The sequence below is a fragment of the Neolamprologus brichardi genome, chromosome 13, assembly GCF_056152115.1.
Source record: "Neolamprologus brichardi isolate AB-2024 chromosome 13, ASM5615211v1, whole genome shotgun sequence".
Lineage (NCBI taxonomy): Eukaryota > Metazoa > Chordata > Actinopteri > Cichliformes > Cichlidae > Neolamprologus > Neolamprologus brichardi.
In genome coordinates this window covers 29,580,001-29,603,335 of record NC_142116.1, presented here as the reverse complement: position 1 = coordinate 29,603,335, position 23,335 = coordinate 29,580,001, and the positions used below count along the sequence as shown (strand labels likewise).

The 23,335-nt window shown below is 40.3% G+C and overlaps 1 protein-coding gene across 2 annotated transcripts in view; it reads right to left on the bottom strand.

Annotated features, from left to right (window-relative positions):
* ttc27 (tetratricopeptide repeat domain 27) overlaps positions 1-23,335 on the bottom strand; it is an 86,286-nt gene that overhangs the window by 7,696 nt on the left and 55,255 nt on the right. For both annotated transcript variants that reach the window (XM_087850427.1, XM_087850428.1), the window contains exons 13-17: positions 19,263-19,490; positions 18,285-18,383; positions 17,154-17,206; positions 13,309-13,474; positions 5,864-6,061 (exon numbers count right to left, since the gene is read on the bottom strand). In XM_087850427.1, coding sequence (XP_087706553.1) covers positions 5,864-6,061; positions 13,309-13,474; positions 17,154-17,206; positions 18,285-18,383; positions 19,263-19,490 — 744 coding nt within the window. The remainder of the gene's footprint in view (positions 1-5,863; positions 6,062-13,308; positions 13,475-17,153; positions 17,207-18,284; positions 18,384-19,262; positions 19,491-23,335) is intronic.

Genomic DNA, 23,335 nt, shown 5'->3' with positions numbered 1-23,335 from the left:
CACCCTGATTTACGAATAAATTCTTTACAAATCCTACCATGTGAATTCATGGATTTTTTTTTCACATTCTGTCTCTCACAGTTGAAGTGTACCTCTGGTGCAAATTACTGACCTCTGTCATCATTTTAAGTGGGGGAACTTGCACAATCGGTGGCTGACTGGTTACGCCAATCGGAGGTCACTAAAATCAATATTGAATCGGTGTGTAACTTTGCCAAAACAATGTCGGACTCTGTAGTTTTCTCTGGTCCCCTCCCCAATCAGACCAGGAGTGACATGTTTAGCCGCATGTGCTCCTTAAATTGCTGGCTGTCTGAGTGGTGTCCCAGAAATGATGTGGGCTTCATAGATAATTGGCAAACCTTCTGGAGGAAACCTGGTCTTGTTAGGAGAGATGGCATCCATCCCACTTTGGATGGAGCAGCTCTCATTTCTAGAAATATCGACAAATTTATTAAACCCCTCAAAACATGACTATCCAGAGTTGGGACCAGGAAGCAGAGTTGCAGTCTTACACGCCTCTCTGCAGCTTCTCTCCTCCTGCTACCCCCCCAAAAACCCATCTCCATAGAGACTGTGTCTGCTTCCAAAAAGACAAAAAACAAACTAAAAACCAGCAACAAACAACTTAAACATTTACAAAGAAAGAACAATACAGTATCCACATCTGAACCAAAGAGTAAAACAGTGAAATGTGGATTATTAAATATTAGGTCTCTCTCCTCCAAGTCTCTGTTAGTACATGACTTAATAATTGATCAACAAATTGATTTACTCTGCCTTACAGAAACCTGGTTGCAGCAGGATGATTATGTTAGTTTAAATGAATCAACACCCCCGAGTCATTCTAACTACCAGAAATCTCGAAGCACAGGTCGAGGGGGCGGTTTGGCAGCAATTTTTCACACCAGTCTATTAATTAATGAAAGACCAAGACAGACTTTTAATTCATTTGAAAGCCTGATGCTTAACATTGTCCACCCCAGCTGTGAAACTCAGAAACCAGTCTTACTTGTTATCATCTATCGTCCACCTGGGCCTTACACAGAGTTTCTGTCTGATTTCTCAGACTTTATATCTAATTTAGTTCTGAGCTCAGATAAAATAATTATTGTGGGTGATTTTAACATCCATGTTGATGCTAAAAATGACAGCCTCAACATGACATTTAATCTGTTGTTAGACTCAATTGGTTTCTCTCAAAATGTAAAAGAACCCACCCACCACTTTAATCACACTCTAGATCTTGTTTTAACATATGGCATAGAAACTGAACATTTAACAGTGTTTCCTGAAAACCCTCTCCTGTCTGATCATTTCTTGATAACATTTACATTTACAATAATTGATTACGCAGCAGTGGAGAGTGGACTTTATCAAAGTAGATGTCTTTCTGAAAGCGCTGTAACTAAGTTTAAGAATATAATCCAGCCACTGTTATCATCGTCAATGCCCTGTACCAACACAGAGCAGAGCAGCTATCTGAACGCTACCCCAACAGAGGTCGATTATCTTGTTAATAATTTCACCTCCTCACTACGTACGACTCTGGATACTGTAGCTCCAGTGAAAACTAAGGTCTCTAATCAGAAGTACCTGACCCCGTGGTATAATTCTCAAACACGTACCCTAAAGCAGATGACTCGTAATCTGGAGAGGAAATGGCGTGTCACAAATTTAGAGGATCATCATTTAGCCTGGAGAAATAGTTTGTTGCTTTATAAGAAAGCCCTCCGCAAAGCCAGAACAGCTTACTACTCATCACTGATTGAAGAAAATAAGAACAACCCCAGGTTTCTCTTCAGCACTGTAGCCAGGCTGACAAAAAGTCAGAGCTCTTTTGAGCCAACCATCCCTTTAACGTTAACTAGTGATGACTTCATGAACTTCTTCACAAATAAAATTTTTATCATTAGAGAAAAAATTACCAAAAATCATCCCACAGATGTAATATTATCAACAGCTACTCTTAGTTCCATTGATGTTAAGTTAGACTCTTTTTCTCCAATCGATCTTTCTGAGTTAACTTCAATAATTACTTCCTCCAAACCATCAACGTGTCTTTTAGACCCCATTCCTACAAAACTGCTCAAAGAAGTCCTGCCATTGATTAATTCTTCGATCTTATATATGATCAACCTATCTCTAATAATCGGCTATGTACCACAGGCCTTCAAGGTGGCTGCAGGTAAACCTTTACTCAAAAAGCCATCTCTAGACCCAGCAGTCTTAGCTAATTATAGGCCAATCTCCAACCTTCCTTTCATATCAAAAATCCTTGAAAGAGTAGTTGTCAAACAGCTAACAGATCATCTGCAGAGGAATGGTTTATTTGAAGAGTTTCAGTCAGGTTTCAGAGTTCATCACAGCACAGAAACAGCATTAGTGAAGGTTACAAATGATCTTCTTATGGCCTCTGACAGTGGACTCATCTCTGTGCTTGTCCTTCTTGACCTTAGTGCAGCATTCGATACTGTTGACCATAATATCCTGTTAGAGCGATTAGAACATGCTGTAGGTATTACAGGTATTGCACTGCAGTGGTTTGTATCATATCTATCTAATAGACTCCAATTTGTGCATGTAAATGGAGAGTCCTCTTCACACACTGAGGTTAATTATGGAGTTCCACAGGGTTCAGTGCTAGGACCAATTCTGTTTACATTATACATGCTTCCCCTAGGCAGCATCATTAGAAGACATAGCATACATTTTCACTGCTATGCAGATGACACCCAGCTCTATCTGTCCATAAAGCCAGATAACACACACCAATTAGTTAAACTGCAGGAATGTCTTAAAGACATAAAAACTTGGATGGCCACTAACTTTCTGCTTCTTAACTCAGATAAAACTGAGGTCATTGTACTCGGCGCTGAAAAGCTTAGAAATATGGTATCTAACCAGATTCTTACTCTGGATGGCATTACCTTGGCCTCCAGTAACACTGTGAGGAACCTTGGAGTCATTTTTGACCAGGATATGTCCTTCAACGCACATATTAAACAAATATGTAAGACTGCGTTCTTCCATTTGCGCAACATCTCTAAATTTAGAAATATCCTGTCTCAGAGTGATGCTGAAAAACTAGTTCATGCATTTATTACTTCCAGGCTGGACTACTGCAATTCATTATTATCAGGATGTCCAAAAAACTCACTGAAAAGCCTTCAGTTAATCCAAAATGCTGCAGCAAGAGTACTGACAGGGACTAGAAAGAGAGAGCATATTTCTCCTGTTTTGGCTTCCCTTCATTGGCTTCCTGTTAAATCCAGAATTGAATTCAAAATCCTGCTCCTCACATACAAGGTCTTAAATAATCAGGCCCCATCTTATCTTAATGACCTTGTAGTACCATATCACCCTATTAGAGCACTTCGCTCCCACTCTGCAGGCCTACTTGTTGTTCCTAGAGTATTTAAAAGTAGAATGGGAGGGAGAGCCTTCAGTTTTCAGGCCCCTCTTCTGTGGAACCAGCTTCCAGTTTGGATTCGGGAGACAGACACTATCTCTACTTTTAAGATTAGGCTTAAAACTTTCCTTTTTGCTAAAGCATATAGTTAGGGCTGGACCAGGTGACCCTGAATCCTCCCTTAGTTATGCTGCAATAGATGTAGGCTGCCGGGGGATTCCCATGATGCATTGAGTTTTTCCTTTCCAGTCACCTTTCTCACTCACTATGTGTTAATAGACCTCTCTGTATTGAATCATATCTGTTATTAATCTCTGTCTCTCTTCCACAGCATGTCTTTTATCCTGTCTTCCTTCTCTCACCCCAACCGGTCGCAGCAGATGGCCGCCCCTCCCTGAGCCTGGTTCTGCCGGAGGTTTCTTCCTGTTAAAAGGGAGTTTTTCCTTCCCACTGTCGCCAAAGTGCTTGCTCATAGGGGGTCATATGATTGTTGGGCTTTTCTCTGTATCTATGAAGCGCCTTGAGGCGACATTTGTTGTGATTTGGCGCTATATAAATAAAATTGAAATTGAAATTGAAATTGAAATTGAAATTGAAACTGACTAAATACTTTTTTGCCCCACTGTATATTAGAGATGGACCGATCCGATATTACATATCGGTCCGATACTGACGTAAATTACTGGATCGGATATCGGAGAGAAATAAAAAATGTAATCCGATCCATTAAATATCAAAAAAGCACCTCACAAATCTTGCGACATGGCGTAACTCGGCTCATAACCGTAGCACGTCGGAGCAGTGTGGTCACGTGATAGAGCGGCTGTGTGTATTTGTAGCCTCGCTACCAATCCGGCATTTCATCTCCGAGGAAGTTTTCCCAGAGAGAAGTAAAGCAAGTGTGCAAGTCCATCTCTGAATGTTTGTAAAGTATTCCCACGTTAAGCTTAACAACAGATATATGGAGCGACTGCCTCTCTCTCTCTCTCTCTCTCTCCCGCTGCTACTTCAATCGTCAAACTGATCAATGATCAGCTGATCGGCTTTTCTGTCGCGAGTCCGTCTTTCTTGTTTGTTTATCGCCCACTTCGTGCCAGAAAGAGGAAACCAGCGGCTGAACAACAGCAGCACGTTTAAGCTTGATAATCTGTTGTTAGAATTTATTTAATATTACTTTCTACACCAGGATCTTTTTCTACGTAGCTGACGGCTGGTAACTGTGCAGGGGCAGATCTAGCAAGGTTTAGCCAGGGGGGGCGATAGGGCATGAACAGGCAAAAGGGGGCACAAAGACATACTTTTCTTTCTTATTCTCATTTAAAATGTGTTGCTTTTAATAAATAATTATCCGAATCTTACACCCAAAGTTTTAATCTGATGTAAAATATATAGAAGTCCATTACTGTATACAGTAACTGTTAAGTCTAATATACCCTAGTAAACTGTAGTACTTTTTCCTTTGGGAAGATACCATCTGTGCAGTCTGCAATTCTGTTGAAGAAAGATGTTGAATCTATTTAATTATTCTTGAAAAATAATTTATTTCTGTGCATTTTTTCCACACTGCATCAAATTAAAGTTGATTACGTCGATTAAGCATCATGAGGTGGAGGATGGGGGGTGGTTCCCTATTTTTTTATTTTTCTGATGGGAGTTTTAGAACCTACTAGTTAGGTTGCTTACTCTTTAAAATACCAGAATAGGGAGGATGGAGCAGGTTTAAGTTTATTAGATTGATCAGTTTTGCTGAACTATGAAATATTTTGGGTGCAGTGTATTTTTTGCATACAGGTATAACAGAATAGCTTTAGTGTTTTTTTGTTTTTTTTAAACTTGAATATGAACTTATACAAATGGCAGCAAGATATTAAAAAAACAGTTTTATTGATTTAAAAACACTATATCAGATTCATATCGGTATCGGCAGATATCCAAATTTATGATATCAGTATCGGACATAAAAAAGTGGTATCGTGCCATCTCTACTTTATACAGCACCAAATCACAACAACAGTTGCCTCAAGGTGTTTTATAATGTAAGCTACAGACAGTACATTAATAGAAAGAAAAACAAATGGTATGTTTTAATTTGATCTAATTTATCTAAGATAATGACAAATGTTTGTGTTGAGGATTATCTTTCTGTAAAAGTCACCGCACACCACTGATTTAAGTGCATTTAGTTTTTATTAATGTTTAGGTGCCTTTACTTTGGTTTTTTATATAAACAAGTGCCAGATGAAAATGAACTTGTATGTGAAGTTGTTTCCTGCGGATTTCTGCATTACCTGTTAGGAAACCAACCCTTTGGAATCACATGCTTTGAATGAAGAGCTGGTCTGACCCTTTGTATAGTTGTAAAGTGGAAACTGGCAGATCCAAGACTTGTTAGAATAAAAAAACAACAAAAACAAACAAACAAACAAAGACATGCGAGTGCATGTTACTGACCTTGTCGTCGTTTTCTGGGTTGGAGCTGTGGCCGTCACCATACAGCAGGGCATACTGTCGCCATATCTCAGCGTCACTGCTGTGGCGAGAACTGACCCGACCTAGGAGCTCCTTCAGTTTGGACTGGAGGGCTCCTGCCTGCTCACCTTGGCTGTCTGTCAAGTTCTCAACAACTGCTTTCACCAAGATCTGCAGAATCTGATGGGAAAAAACAAGTTTAAACATCATCATGGAAGATCTGATTTACTGATTTAAATGTGTTGCTGCAACCTTAATCACTGTTAATCCAACCAGCAACGTTGCTCAAGACCATTAAAACTCCAATGACTGAGAGGCTGGATGGAAAATAATGGGCTTATGGGAAATGCGGTTTTCAGTTTTTATTTTTAAACTGGAATTTGTGATGGTATTACAGAAGTCTTTAAATAAATAGAGTTACTAGTCTGCTCATGTCTTAATGGTAATTATGCCAGTTTGCCACAGTTAGTACAGTTATTAGTACAATAAATAAATAATACAGTCAAAAAATAAATAAATGAAAAACAAATAACACAAGGAAGAAAACTTCTGCATGTAATACTTAAGCTTACTATTGGAACACAGATGAGTAATCAGAGGCCAATTGCACCAATAGAGTTTTGGTCTGATCATAAACTAAGCCAATCATAACTTTTTAAGTCATTCTAAGTCTGTTGCAACATCTAGGTTTAAGCCGCCTTCTTGGTATGAGTGGGTGTAAATCTTATGGCTATCCAGGAGCCAAAGTCAAAATTAGTACCGACATTAGGCATCACATGTTGACTTTACAACAAGCAAACTTTTAGGTGGTAAGGACAAAAAGCCATCAGCTGGACATATACAAACATGAGGAGATTAAAGGTTTCAATAGCTGTCATGGTCAGGTCCCATCTTATCTTAAACACTTTTATAATACCGTATCAACCCATTAGAGCACTTTGCTCTGAGACTGCAGGCTTATTTATGAGTATATAAAAGGAGAATGTCCCTTTTCTGTGGAAGCAGTTTGGATTCAGGAGACAGACACCTTCTCTAGTTTTAAGATTACAGTAGGCCTAAAATGCTCCTTTTTTTAAATAGTTAAGGTTGGATGAGGTGACCCTGAATCCTCCATCAGTTACTTTGCAATAAACTTGGTGGTGGCTATCATGGAAGATATGATTTACTGATTTGTGTTGCCGCACCCGTTAATCACCGTTAATGTACCGGAACCACTTTGCATGTAGGGCCTTTACCTTACAATAATAAGAGCGTTGAGGTGAATGTTTGGGGCTTTCTAGATAAAAACTGACTTGAAATTGATTAAGCCTGGTTCTGTCGCAGATTTCTTGCTTTTAAAAGGGATTAAGATTCGTGTTGAAGTGTCAGGGTGTGAAATTAGGTGGAAAAGTACTCATTTCTGTGTTGAGAGAAAACAAGAATAACAGGCAAAAAGTTTCTAGGAAGTTCATTTCTATCCAAAAATGGAAAAGAAAATCTCCTCCCTGTGAACAGTAACTGTAAGGAAATGAATGCATGTGCAACTATAGCCCCCATTTAACCCCATGAAGCACATTCTGCTGTAGATTTCTTGCTGTTAAAAGAGAGTGTTTCCTTTCCAGCATCAAGTGCTTGCTTATAGGCATTTTGTCTAATTGTTGGGGTTTTCTCTGTATTATACAGGATCTTTACCATCCATCCATTCGCTTCCACTGATCTTTTTCAGGGTCGCGGGGAGCGCTGGGGCGTATCCCAGCTGTCATAGGGCGAAAGGCGGGGTACACCCTGGACAGGTCGCAGGGCTAACACACAGAGACAGACAACCATTCGCGCTCACATTCACACCTATGGGCAATTTAGAATAATCAATTAACCTATCCCCACAATATAAAGGGCCTTGAGGCAACGGTTGCTTTGGTTTGTTGCTGTATGAATAAAACTAAAATTAAAATCAACTGTCTGATATATCTCTCTGACCTTACTGAAGCGCCATCTCTGCACTGTAGTTAGTGTTGAACCACAACTCAGCCCCTGATTTTTTTAAGCTGACAAAATTGTATTCATTTTGAATTTTTATTTCTTTGTACAGTGTGACTCAGTGTGTTGTCCTGTCATGAGCCTGGCAGAGTCTAATGCATAACTTTATGCTAACCTTACCGGAACAAATGCATAGCATTTCCTTTATCCGTTTCCCTGTGATTGGCACTCGTAAGCTTCGTGAGCATCAGGTGTCAGATCATATTCTCAAAAATGTTCTGAAACCCAGCAGCAGAAACCCTGACTGGCATTATTCTCATCCATGGACATGTGGAGATTTTCCAAGTTTTCCACCTCAGTGGGCAACAGAGGAGTGAGTGCAGTGTCAGCATCAGTCTGAAGATATTTTGTCTTTCTGGTCATTCATTTGTCATTTCTGCCTCATTCCCCTGAGTCTTATCTACCATTTGCTTTCGTTATGATTGACTTTGAGTTCTAATAAATATGGCTCACTATCAAAATGTAATGACTTGTGGCTATAATAGAACCTAGGTCACAATAACTGGACCATGTTCTGGATTCGAACCCCGACCTGTTAATAGAATTTGACAGACCATTTCTCATATTGACAGTAACATTACTTTAATCTACACAGCCTTTGTCTTTACAGACACTGTGTGTCCTCAGGAAACACACAAACCAACCGTGTACATTATAATTCATCCCAGAGGAACCAGGGATCGAACCACCAACCTTCCGATCAGTAGACGACCTGGTCTAGCTCCTGAGCTACAGCCACCCCATATGAAAACAGAAAACTCCACAGTGGGACAAGGTGCAGAAGTAAGTCGTGGAAACAGACAAAGAGAAAAGAGGAGCTGATGCTCTGCTGATTCACTCATGAAATGTAATTAATAAGAAAGAAAAAAAGGAAAATATATTTTCATTATTTTTTAAATTAAGCACTTTATTAAAGGCACCTGTTAAAAAAGCTTTTATTTTTGAATAATAATTATTATTATTACTGGAGTACCCTCCAGGTCACTGTTAACATTAAATTAATAACAATTAATATTAATTAAATATTAATTAATTAATAGTAAACATTGTTGACATGCTGTTGAATTTTAACTTTTTTTGTTGTTTGTTTGACAGTCAGCAGCTAACTGTTCAGACACTGATACGAGTGGAAGGCTACTTCAAATATACATTGCACTGAATTATAAAAGCACCTTTGTCTGAGAAAATGTTCTCTAACTGGACCGCCTTACAAATTTCCTTGCATATCCACGTAGAGCGATCCACCATTACATTTAGCTGTGGTTTTTCTATAAAGTCAGCTTCAAAGATGGAAACAAGCCACATTTAACAGATGAAAATGCAGCATGGTTAGGCCAGCCAGCAAGCACCCCTTCACTCCCTGATAAAATACCTTCTCTGAACTCCATCTTATTTCGGGGTGATCGTGGCTCAAGAGCTGGCAATTCGTCTTGTGAATTGCCATCAGAAGGTTGGCGGTTCGAGCCCCGGCTCCAACAGTCTCAGTCGTTGTGTCCTTGGGCAAGACACTTCACCCGTTGCCTACTGGTGGGGGTCAGAGGGCCCGGTGGCGCCGGTGTCCGGCAGCCTTGCCTCTGTCAGTGCGCCCCAGCGTGGCTGTGGCTACAATGTAGCTGCCATCACGTGTGTGTGAATGTCTGGATGACTGAATGTGTAAAGCGCTTTGGGGTCCTTAGGGACTAAGTAAAGCGCTATACAAATACAGGCCATTTACCATTTATTTCTGCCATCTACCAGTTCCCCAACCCCCACCAGTTAGTGAACCATCTGCCAGGTTGCACTGCAGTCACAATTAAGATAAATCAACTGCAAGGCTATGGAGCAGAGACTGTAACATCATGTTAGACATCCTGCAAAACACCTCAGAGGTGTTTTGCAGGATGGACACATCCTCTACATCTGTTCAAACCCCAACACACAAAGTGTGATTTTAAGAGGCTAATCTGTAGTTCAGTCCGTTTGATGGGATTTTCCAGTGAATTCTTGTGAATGTGGCAGTGCAATTACATCTGTAAGTATTAGTTTTGTATTTTGGTATTTATCTCTCTGGTGAAAAGTGATATTTAAAGGAAAAAACTGAATGAATCGATTAAGATTCCTGTTGAAGTGTCAGGGTGTTAAATTAGGTGGAAAAATGTCTGTGAAGGTTCTCAGTCATCCAGGTCATCGTAGTCAAAGGAGCTTGCAAAGAAAAGCGTCTGGACTTCTTTAATTAAATTTAACCCCATGAGGCACAAAAGCTGAGCCATGTGACCACCAGCTCCTCTGTCAGTAGCCCTTTCCACATTCCATAGGACAGCAATCCTTGGTGGCCCCTCCCACCTTCTGAGCCTGCGATGAAAAACTAACACAAAAAGCACATAAAATGAAATAAGGCAAAAACGTTGCTTCTAAATTTGTTACTGTGATCTAATAAAATTAACATATTCTGTCACCACCAGTTATGCAAAGCAGCATTTTAAGGTGAATCGAAGTAAAAACAGACGGGTAAAAATAGAACAGCTATTTAAAGTACAGACTTTCAAGCTTTGACAGACTTTTCGGTGATGAACCCAGGGGACAGTACTGCATTTTACTAAAGTAGTCATATAAAAATATTTAATCATCTCATACACGCCAGCACACACTGGCCTGGCTGTTGCAAATCGGCATTCAACATTGCTAGTGCTGTTGAAGTGACCCAGTCCAAAGTCAGCGGCACCTTGATGATGATCTGCACGAGTTTGACATCTACATTATACAAAATACAGAAGACTGCAACATCATCCATTGGTTTCTGAACTTTACCCTTTAAAGCCTTATTTGTTTTTATTATTCAAATGCTTTTATTACATAAAAAGCACATTAAAGCCAGAAGTTGAAAATGCCACAAATGAAGAAGGATGGCTGTCAGAAGCTACTCTTAAGGAAGGGAAACAATCAGGACAGGCAGGTGTATGCCAGATTACACAGGAACTGGACTGAATATCAAAAGCACAGGTCATATGGAATAATGAATCCAAATTGGAAATTTTCAAATCACTGTAAATATGTACAGATGAGGTCAGTAGAGCATTATAAGAGTGAGTGTTAGATTGTATTGTTTATTGTCATTTATGCTTAGAAATATTTAACCATATATGCTTAGAGGTGTATAATCGATTGTGTAGTGATAGGATGTGTGAACCTTAATAGTCTGCAAAGGCTTTGTGTGTATTCCAGAGTGTTCTGGCATCCACACCCACACTCTGGGAGCACGGGAGAGGGCATACCTTCTCTTATTGTTTTATGGTAGGATAAACGTGTCTATATCTGTTTTAGGCTAAGTGCCTTTTGTTTAGATGAACTGCTGGACTTCCAAACCAGCAGGGTTAGGGAAGTCATTTATGGGGTCACACTCTGACCCCCCCCCACACACACACACACGTGCGCACAGGCAAGGTACTCTTTGTTTGTATGTAGACGTCATATGTTAATGAAGCTATGTATATTCATGTAACCTCAATAAAAGAGCAGTGTTACGGGGGAGCGGACGGGAGCAACTGGGGTCAAGCGAAGGAACGGCGCTTGTCCGGTTCTCTTCCGTGCACGAGAAACATGAAGAACTTTGCCTACTCGTGTCTTGTTTTGCTGTGTAATTATATTGTCTTCAACATTCCAGCGAATAGGTTTATGTTACAAACGTATCAGTGAGTGTGAGGAGCCATCTGTGAAACACAGTGGAGCTTCTGTCAAGGTTTGGTGCAGCGCTTCAGGCAGTGGTAATGGCGAGCTTGTCAAAATTGAACAAGTTCTATGTTCACTGAATTATAAACATAGAAAAGTACAGTGAGATTCTGATCCACCAGTACCATCTGTAATCCAGGTCAAACAGATTGACCTGAATTTAAAACAAAGTTGAACACACGTGTGGGCAGTCGGCCTTTGCAGAGCCTGAATCTCAACATTATTGGAGCAGTGTGGGGTTATCTTGACAGAGAACAGAACAAAAGGCAGGCAAGATTCAAGGAAGAGCTTTGGACCATCGCGCTAGAAGCCTGGAGTCTGAGTCAGACTGCAGCAGCTCGGGGACGGAATCCTAACACACAAAACAGTGGTTGCTATGACTACTTGCAATCTGTTACTTGATATTTTAAAAAAATACAATTACCAATTTTTCCTAGTTGCAAGGAGGTCGTAGTGTTGTTGTCACTCTAGTGTGACTGAGCTATCATTAGTCACAGCTGATATTACTAAACACTCCTTTTATAGCACTCCTTAAATGTGCAATTTCATGCTCTTTTCCGTGAAAGGGCTTTGGTGTTTGGTTGTCTGTAGGAGATTGTCGGCCATTACTAAACTGTTCAAGAAAACTGTGTTCTGAGAAGATATTTTAAAATGAGGAGGAGGCAAACAGAACTAAAGACTGAGTGAGCTGCTCTGAAGCTGCTGCTGACCTTTTCAACCTGTGTGCGTTTACATCTGCCAACCTTATCGATGAGGCTGACCAGGACACAACCTGCATAAATGACCATTTTGGTTGTTTGAAACAGAGAAGACAAAGAGGGACACGACAAAAGAGAGAAAAAGAAGATCATGTATTGTGGGATAAATGTGACTCTGTTTGCATATTTAATTCCGAGGCCCACAGGATCTCTGAGTCAGAGCTGTGATTTTTATCCATTCCCATTAGGCTGGAAGACGTCTTCTTCAAAGTTAATTGCTCAAAACTACGTGAGTAAAATGACTGCAGGGCTGAAGCAGACCATTAACAATGGAAATACTACCACTGGCTGTCTCGCTTTGTTTATTTAAAGCTGATGGTTAATTTCTTATTTAGAATGCATCAGTTGCTGTGGGATTAATGAGCTGTGACTACAAGAGGCTTTTCCTTCAGAGTTTCTAAATGACTCGGCGTGAGTGACCACAGTGATAAAGATTAACAGTTTCACCTGCTCGGTGTGTTGTGATTGGACAACAAATCACATTTCCCCTCTCACAAAGCTCTGAGACGTTGCACAGAGTAGAAGAGGTGGATAAAGCCAAAACGCTGAACTTGAGCCAAGTATTCCAGAATTTAGAGAAATGCATATCTTTTGTCTCAAAAGTTCTTCCTTTCAACACAGACAAAGCTTCATTTACAGAAAGTCAGTTAATTAGTGCAACTTATTAGGAGCACTGCAAGGTGAAAGAAATACAGAGAGCAAAGGGACCAATTCCTGCTTCACAGCTCTGCCTCATGTGTTCAAGTCAGACATTTTTATTTGTTATTTTTGACCATGGTGAGCTAAACCTAACAGATTTCAGGAGACACAGATTGCCCCTGAGAAGCTTTATCCAGCCAGGTATAGTTTATTGTTTGCCAAGCTGTGTCTCATTAGACACGCAGCCTAGAATAAATGTTTTCCCCATTCTACATGGAACAAAAGAAGAGACTAAGTGCAGTCACGTACCTGGATGTCCTTGTAGTTCTCCCTCAGGTCCATAAGACGGTGGTATGCCTTGATGGCTTCAGCAAAATCTCCAATGTCAGTGCTAACAACAATGAAGTTCTCCCAGATCTGCCAGTGTTCGTAATTACACTTAAGGGCTTCCTGCAGGGTTCGAAAAGCCTTATTTCTGCCAATGACAAAAAGGAGAGACAAGTTAGAAGAAGATCATTAAATGTGTTGAACAGAGGTCTAGGAAGTTCCACGCTTGGTTCATTTCAAAACTGCTTGAGCTTAACTGGCAGTAGAACTAACCAGGTATTAATTAAAAACTCGCCTGCTTTGCTTCGGTTTCAGGCCCAAACAGACAGAAGGCTGCTGTCAAGGGCTAAAAGTCTACATCTGTACCTGAAAAGCCCCCTCAGGCAGAAATTAAAAAAAAAAAAACACAGAGGAGAGACACGAACATGGGCTGGAATGAAGAACTTCACATATTTTTATTTGGAGTATTTTTATTGTTTGTTTGTTTATCTGTACATTATTTGTTTCCATCCATCCATTCGCTTCCGCTTATCCTTTTCAGGGTCGCGGGGGACGCTGGAGCCTATCCCAGCTGTCATAGGGCGAGGGGCGAGGTACACCCTGGACAGGTCGCCAGTCTGTTGCAGGGCCAACACACAGGGACAGACAACCATTCACACTCACATTCACTCGCACATTCACACCTAGTGGCAATTTGGATTATCCAATTAACCTATCCCCACAAGTTGCATGTGTTTGGACGGTGGGAGGAAGCCGGAGTACCCGGAGGGAACCCACGCAAACACGGGGAGAACATGCAAACTCCACACAGAAAGACCTGATGGTGGAATTGAACTCAGGACCTTCTTGCTGTGCGGCAACAGTGCTAACCACCGTGCCGCCTGTCATTATTTGTTTCAGATAGCAAAAAATAAATACATAATTAAATATCTGAACACTGTCTGGATGGTTACAAAGTTCTGATGCTTGTAACGACTGCTGTGAAGACTGTCTCAGCAGGCAGGCAGAGATGACTAAACTGGGACAGGCGAGATGCTATTTTACAGCAAAGCTTAAGAATGCACTTGATTTACTTCTGAATGGCTAAATGACAGCATGGGACACCCTGAATGACTGTGACTTCACTCATCAGTGATGGCAAGTTTGTCGTACAGTTCAATTCAGAATTACTTTGGTCTAAATTCCTTTTATAGACATTAGGGAAGAAAGACAATGGTTGAGTATTAATAAATTCCACTAAGCTGTTTCCCCCCACAAAGACTTAACAAAAAAAAAAGAAGAAGCTCACAGTTCGCACGCAGTGGGAGAATTAGAAAGAAACAGTTGTACTTATCAACAGAAAAATTCAGGATATCTTCAACAACTCAACGGCCTCCTCCTGTCATCAAAGAGAACGGGGCTGTAAAACTTTCACAAAGCGTCCTCCACAGTAAGCAGACACTGACACCAGCTGAGGTCAACAGCAGCCTGACTGTCTACACTAACTACAGATGAACAACAGCCTCCGTTTTAAAGCAGTTACTGCTGATACCAAAAACAGTTAACTTCTGCTCTGTTTCATGAAACTCTCAGTATATTGAGGAGCAATAATTAGGGTTTCCCCCTAAAACCTCAGCATGATGACTACGTGAAGAGCTTTAGGACAGAGCAAGTTTTGGCGATACAAACCTTTTCACAGATTTTATGCAATATGCAGTAAATTCAGTACAACTGATTCATTTAAATACTCTTTTCCTGACAGGGAAACTCTTTATGCCACAAGGCTGCAAAAACACTCTTGTCCCAAACTATCAGCCACAGAAATGACCCTCTTTAATACATCCAGTAGCTTTTTAATGTCAAGAGAAGGCTTTGCACTGCTGTCCAGTGTGTTCTTTTGTTGTGTCGCTCATAACATCTGCAGATGGCCGCCCCTCCCTGACCTGCCAGAGGTTTCTTCCTGTTGAAAGGGATTTTTTCCTTACCACTGTTGCCAGGTGCTTGCTCAAAGAGGTTTGTCTAACTGTTGGGGTTTTCTCTGTATTATATAGCAGCGGTCCCCAACCCTCGGGCCACGGACTGGTACCGGTCTGTGAGTCGTTTAGTACCGGGCTGCGAGAGGTGAGGCTCGGGTGTGAAATTTATGTTTTTTGGGGTTTTTATAGTTTTTTATCCTTATTTTATATCGTTTTTATCGTTAACTTGGTTTCTCCTGGGTATTTTCACGTGTGTTATGAATAAATTTTCTTGTTTTTTGGTACTGGTACTGGTTTTATTTTGTTGTATTTATCCGCGACACCTTAAAGGCCGGTCTGTGAAAATATTGTCGGACATAAACCGGTCCGTGGCACAAAAAAGGTTGGGGACCACTGTTATATAGGGTCTCTACCTTACAGGGTCTTGAGGCAACGGTTGCTTTGGTTTGTTGCTGTATAAATAAAACTAAAATTAAAATGAACTACTGTCTGAAATATCTCTCTGAACTTACTGAAGCGCCATCTCTGCACTTTCAGTTTGTGTTGCACCACAACTCAGCATCTAATCTGTACTGTTTGACCACTAATTAACCTTAAATTCAAGCCCAATGACATGCATGTGCATTCATGTTACCATGCTTAAGTTGGGAAGGTTCAAGTCTTAACATTAAACTTTCCAGTTAAATCGCTGATTTTTTTAAGCTGACAAAATTGTATTCATTTTGAATTTTTATTTCTTTGTACAGTGTGACTCAGTGTGTTGTCCTGTCATGAGCCTGGCAGAGTCTAATACATAACTTTATGCTAACCTTACCGGAACAAATGCATAGCATTTCCTTTATCCGTTTCCCTGTGATTGGCACTCGTAAGCTTCGTGAGCATCAGGTGTCAGATCATATTCTCAAAAATGTTCTGAAACCCAGCAGCAGAAACCCTGACTGGCATTATTCTCATCCATGGACATGTGGAGGTTTTCCAAGTTTTCCACCTCAGTGGGCAACAGAGGAGTGAGTGCAGTGTCAGCATCAGTCTGAAGATATTTTGTCTTTCTGGTCATTCATTTGTCATTTCTGCCTCATTCCCCTGAGTCTTATCTACCATTTGCTTTCGTTATGATTGACTTTGAGTTCTAATAAATATGGCTCACTATCAAAATGTAATGACTTGTGGCTATAATAGAACCTAGGTCACAATAACTGGACCATGTTCTGGATTTGAACCCCGACCTGTTAATAGAATTTGACAGACCATTTCTCATATTGACAGTAACATTACTTTAATCTACACAGCCTCTGCCTTTTGCCTTTACAAAGGCTACTAATTCCTATAGGTGTTCCAACTTTTCTGGATTACTTACAGCCCCCTCTGTCTGCATAAAAGCTGTGTTGGAACACACTGTGGTGCCATAGCCTCGTGAGCATCAGTTGAACAGTATTGACTACAGAAAGTAGTGTGTTGCTACAAAAATGTTAACAATGGAAGAGAGACAGACCATCATGACACTTAAAAATGTAGTCCGTTCCTACAGAGAAATCACAAATAAAGTCAAGATGTCAGTGAGCACAGTTTCCTTCACCATCAAAAGGGACTCAGAAACTCTGACAGGAAGAGGTCTGGCAGACACAAAGCCACAAATGAATCTGAGGACACGTTTCTGAGAGTTCACAGGACAATGGCTTCAAGTACAGCTTGAAAGACTACTGAAAGACTATTTTGAAAGACCACTGGAGCGTTTTCCAGTCTGCTAGGTGTGGATGGTTTCAAACACTTTGCTGCTTGCGGCAGAAATCCTATTGGACAAAACTCAACCCCTTCTATTACCTGGCACACCAACAACAACAAGTTTCCAATATGCACTACACTCATACTCACTTCATTTGGAGGCGAATGTAAGCTGTAGAAAGGTTGTTCCATGCTTCTGCATTCTGGATAAATGTGGGGTAGGGGGAGACACAGGTCAGTGAGGGAAAGAAGACAGTGAGGAAAAGGAAGTAAAGAATAACAAACAAATCCTACAAAACACAATTTTCAGGTTTATGCACATAAAGAAAAGCTGGAGTGACTATTAAACCCTCACCAAATGAAATGGTGTGTTAAAATGAGAGACGTCTATATATTTGCTGTGCACTAACTGTGTGCTATGAACATAAATTTATTGAAACGTTCACTTTGGGAGAACCAAGCAGAAACAACCTCCGAGACTGAAAAATAATCACAACTGCCACAAACTGCGTTATCTCAGTTAGCACTTCAGGCTGGCTTGAAAGTTGATCCATAGAGACTCCCACAAACTTCACTTCATTAAAAAGCATGTTTACAGCCTGTTTAAAACAGTTTTTCCAGTGGTCTACAGAAAGTTTCCCCTTCATAACAGTTGTCTGCAGGGTGCCCTTTTTCCATTACGCAAGGCGTAAAGTGAGGCATGTAGTTGCTTTGACATCTATACACATGCAACAGTAGTTGATAGTTGTCTACTAGCTTCACATCTACTTGTTCTACTCACTGTACTTGACATCTCCATGTCTGTCACTATAATAATGTTATGTAATATGTAATTTAATATGGCCCTCTGCTTGGTACAACCATCCAAGAAGTGAAATTTGAGTATTTTATTAGTCTGTCAGTCCTGCAAGCTATCCAGCATTAGGACAAAACACTAAGGCTGCTGAGGTTTCAAAATGTGGAGCTCAAAACAAACATGCCAACCTGTGGTGTCGCCCACACCAACACAACCACTATGAACCACCTGCCAGATTTGCCTCCCTGTGACTTTGTCCAGTTCCCAAAAGTGAAAATCAAGTTAAAAGATGTAGTTGTAGTTGATGCTTTGGACATTACTGAAATAAACTGCATGATTTATTTGTGTTAAAAAAAATCTTCATGCACTAGCAGCCTCAAGCAAACCCACATTACTTGGCCTTTAAAACTAAGGATGGACTTGGAGAAAATACATTATGTCAAAGAGTGTCCCTAAAAAGAAAGACTTTGTGTGTAGGTACTCACGTCTGGCTCCAGTCCCACACACCTCTGGAAAGCCTTAGCAGCTCCCTCATAGCCCTCCAGGGCAAAGTAGGCACAACCAAGAGAAAACCACACACCGAGCTGTGCAGACACACACACACACACACACACACACACACACACACACACACACACACACACACACACACACACACACACACACACACACACACACACACACACACACACACACACACACACACACACACACAAAAGGTTTGTATTGAAGTGTTAAATTAAGGCACAGATATTTCCCTGAAATGACCTCAAAAAGTGTTTGTTAACAAAGCAAAGAAAGATTAAAATCCTGACCAGGCTGAGAATCTATCCCAGCTGCTCTGTTAATATGTACTTATGCATAGAGGTGTTTTAATTAAATATCAGTGATCCCACTTACACTGATTACACTGATGGATTTAATTGTCTTGTATCTTGTACCCGATGTCTAAAAATCTGAACATGTAACTACATTTTGAACAAATTAAATTCATGACTAAATCTGGTTGCTGTGCCTGTGCCTCGTGCCATGCTTGCTCTAACTAGGTAACGCATGGCTGTATAATGGTAACCTTGTACATGTCTATTATCCAGCTCAAAGGTTTCAGGCAGTGTTTCCCCACCAGCTGGATCACTAGGTTGTAGTGTTCTTTGACATCCTTTAGGTGCTTTCACAAAGAAGATCTTGTGCTAGCAGTTAGACATACTTTACTGAGTTGGACTGCAACTGGTAACAAAACATCTGTTATGTCACCAGTTGCATTGCACTCTAACAGCCTCCTCAACAGGAATACAGTCACAGGTCTGACCCATTCTTACACATGTAATAGTGATCACTGACACACTCAACTTTTAGTACAGTTGAGAAAATAATTCATTCTCGTGCACTGCTGAACATGAAAAAAAAGTAAATTATTATTAAACTTTCTAGACAAATGTGAGAGAATGATGATTTGCTTGTACCTGCATGCTGTTGATTTTGAGTGACTGCTCAAAGCAGTTGACGCACTGCTGGAACTCCTTGTGGCGGAGGTGTAGCAGAGCTTTGGAGCGCATAGCTCTGGCGCTGCGCTGACCTGACAGCTCCCATGCACGGTCGTAATACTGATGCTCCCTCAAGATGTCTCCTAGTAGACAGTACAGACTAGGTGTCTCCTTCTTCTCCAGCTCCCTGCGCACAATCTCCTCGGCCTGAGCACAAATAGAGAAGAACAAAGGTGAGTTCAGATGAGACATGTGAAACTGCATTCAGCTTCCATGTTTGTTGGATTTTAGGTGGATTTCATTTCCAAACATAGCAACATGAACACTAATATCTACCTGTGTAAGATGTTAGGACATATATATACCTCAGCGTCGACCTTTTTGAATGCCGCTAACTTAATCTATAATTTAATACAATGTTAGAAACAGTGCATTTTTCTTTTCAATACAGGTACTTGCTTACATAAGTTAACTAATCAGGTCAACCATTAATAGCTTAATTTAATGTCAGGATGGCCAGCCTAAAACAAAGATGAACTTTTGTGATATATCATATTAATCATGTATGTAACAGCAAAATATGTTCTACCTTATAAAACCCTTGTCGTGATTTCTTGGAGCACCAAAAAGCAAAACAAATATTTGGCATTTTATATGAGGACAGGTCAGAGGCAGCTGACACACATCTCACCAGCTCAGACTAGGCTTGTGAGTGTTTTACATGTAGTCCATAAGCATGTCTTAAATACATGTGAATGATCCCCAAGAGTCGCCCTAGATAGTGTCTTTATTTGTTTTTGGGGCATTTTTACACTGTCCGTTTTAGTTGACATCCTACCGGAATAGCACCTCTTGCTACTTCCTGCCTGCCTTTGCTACCTTTTAAGCCAACACAGTCTGTTAGTTGGCAGTAATGTTGTATTTTACTATTGTGTGTTTGGCACTAGCCGCCGTGAGTTGCTTGTAATAGTTTGTACAAGTGAGTTCACCTAAAGATGTGCTTTATCAGACATTAGCCTAGACGCTAATTAGCCATTAGCTTATTTCGTTGTGCTTCAATTTATATGGTAAGGAAGTATAGCCTATGATGCTTAAAGGTCACAGCATTTTCTAATTGTAAAAGAATGTTTACGCATATCAGATCACACATGATATTTTGTGTCTTATTTACAGTTTTACAATTTATTCTTTCATCAAAATCCATGCTATGTATCCAACTGGACATAAACGACCACAAAAGAACAACGGTGTGACGATTGTTATCTACCTGCCTAGTTAAGTGCAGAGGAAGAATAATAACCAAGTGACATAAAACTGCAACACTTAGTAAAACTTAATGATAATCAGATTGATTATATTTCTTTACGCTGCAAATTTAACACCTACCATAAATTTATGGCAAATTTCAGATATTCTGAGGACCTTTTGAAAAATTGTCGTTTCACACTTTCTAAGACTTTTCAATGACTTGTAAGAGCTCTATTAAAAGATCTCCTCTTCACCTCTCCTCAGGAGATATGAATACCTTATCCTACCCATCTACTCATAGGCAGGACATAGTTTAACACTACGAGAAGCAAAAAAACCCCAAACCAAAACAAAAGAAAGTATCAAAACACAGGCTGAGATCTAGGAATGAAGTCTGACAGAAAAACAAAATTAACATAGGGATTATGTTACAAGTATAGTAGCTGTCAAATTACCTGTGGACATTTGCACTCGGTGCACTTTGTCTTGCCACTACATGTTTTGGATTGCAGCTCACGCACTTGTGATGGTGGAATAATGAGATTGTTTTCTCTTTCCAAATCCCTCTGTCTTGATTTAGGTTGTGAAGAGTGCCAACCTAACCACTGCTAGCGAGCCGAGGGCCTCTGAGGTTTGACAGAGCCTTAGGTTCACTGCATTCCTTTGCTGTCACGGGGCTGATGCTGGGCCAACAGCCCAGCCCGATTAGGAACGAGAAACCCCATCATACTTATCTAAACTACACAACGCTGAGCAGGTTGTACCCCATGCAACATTCCCTAATTAAAGATAATACGGTAACACAGACACACACACCTATTAAGACCATTACTTTGAATTTTAATCTAAACTATAACTCAAACATGGAAAACAAATTCATCTGATCTGTCTGAAGTTAAATGTCGCTCCCAGACTCGAGCGGGTGCGTCTCAGATTAATTTAGTATTTGCATATTACATATTAATGCGTGAGGCTGATAATGACTGTAGTCATACTGTTTTCTGAGAAAATTCAACAGTGCATAAAACATGAGGATAACTTGAGGTCATTTTAGTTTTAAGGTTGAACAAATTTATTCCGAAAAGTACCCCCAGAAGTGCAGATCAATCACGTGGACTTGAAGGATGGTGGCTGAGCAAGGAAGACAGCTGGACACTGTGAAATGCAGTATACCAAGGGTAATTGCTATTCCTGTGCTAACTGCTTTTCTATGAAAACAAATGTTGTTAAAAAGACTGGGACCTACTGGGATCTATGGAGGAGAGAAGTCCAGATTGTGAAACATCAGTACCAAGACATCCAGACTGAAGTCTCAGTTATACAAACAAGAAACTATCAGAGCCTCGTGCCGTCAACAAACAAGCTGTGTGCCAAAAAATACAGGGTGAATATGTGACGCAGTACGCCACAACATCGCCATTTTACCTTTTTTTGGTTTCCTGCAATTTCAAAACTTCTAGGTGCAAATATATTTACATTTTTTGAAAAAATGTATCAATCATCTTTATTCTGTATCAAGATGTTAAATTGTCCTTTTCCCCCAATGGTTGTAGTTTAGAAACAATGCAAACTCCATTAAAATTACAAAAAAATGGCAGTTGATGACAGTCCAGACAGTTTTATCACCACAAGCTAATGATGGGAAAGTCGGCAGCATCTGTAAGGGGGCAGATTTTACTGGCTGACTGTGGCTGCACTGAGTGGGGGTTTCCCGTCACAGCCAAGAGTTTGCTGGTTAAAGATTTCAGGCAAAGTAGACAGTTGTTTGTTTGCAGTTTATATATGAGAAACTTTTCAATAAGCTACATTTTTAGATTTTTTTAATATAGATCTTTTGAACCTGTTTTTGCTGTTGGTGTTTTTAAAGTAATTGAATGGAAATATATCATAAATAAATTGTCAATTCTTGACATCTGTGCTTCATTTCTGATGACTGGATTTCTACTTTTTTATTAGTTGGCATAATTAGCAGGTATCTCCCTGCAGACCGCAGTCATTAGTTAAGAGCATAGCACTTCACCCTCTTTTCCAAATATGGTCATTTTAGGCTCAGAAAACAACATGCCAGTGGCTGAAATACTGTTTTATCTGTTAATATTTAGGGAAAATGGGGAGTTTAGAAACTAATGGGATGGTTTCCTCATGCTTGCTAGTAAGAAAAAAAAAAAAAACAAAGAACAAAAAAAGTGACATTTTAACAGCAATGAAGATGTAACGTAACCACTAAACATCATCCAAGTGTTCAGCCTGCGACTTCTACTGCAGCTGGGCAAATGCAATGCAAACATTTAGCTGTGAGCCATGCTGAACACAGCAGTCTCTTTCATTATTTATGTCCGACATTACATTACGTCATGAAACAATGTCATTATGACAGAGCAAAAAGGGAGTGCAGGGGATAACGGAGAAGCAGTGTTGGACAGAATCCCAACCACTCCAGACAAATGGATCGGCCTTGTTATTTTGGATCTCAGTGAGTACATAACACGGACTATTGGCTGGAATTACCACAGCACATGGTTTAAGACTAGAGAAGGGCACTGCACTTTTTATTAGCAAAAAGCAACCTGGCTAATCAAATCAGACACAATAGACCCTGTAACTGACAAACAAAGAGCTGACAGGCTGTTCGAGTCCTGCTGAGAGCTCTTCACAAACAGATAAGTTAAATGTTCAGGTCAGTGCTCAACATCCACACACAATATTTATGCACATCTGCATTTCATAACTGAGTTGGATTTGAGTACTGGGTATGTTAAACACAAAATCGGCGCAATCTAGTGTTTGATCCGTTACCTAGACCC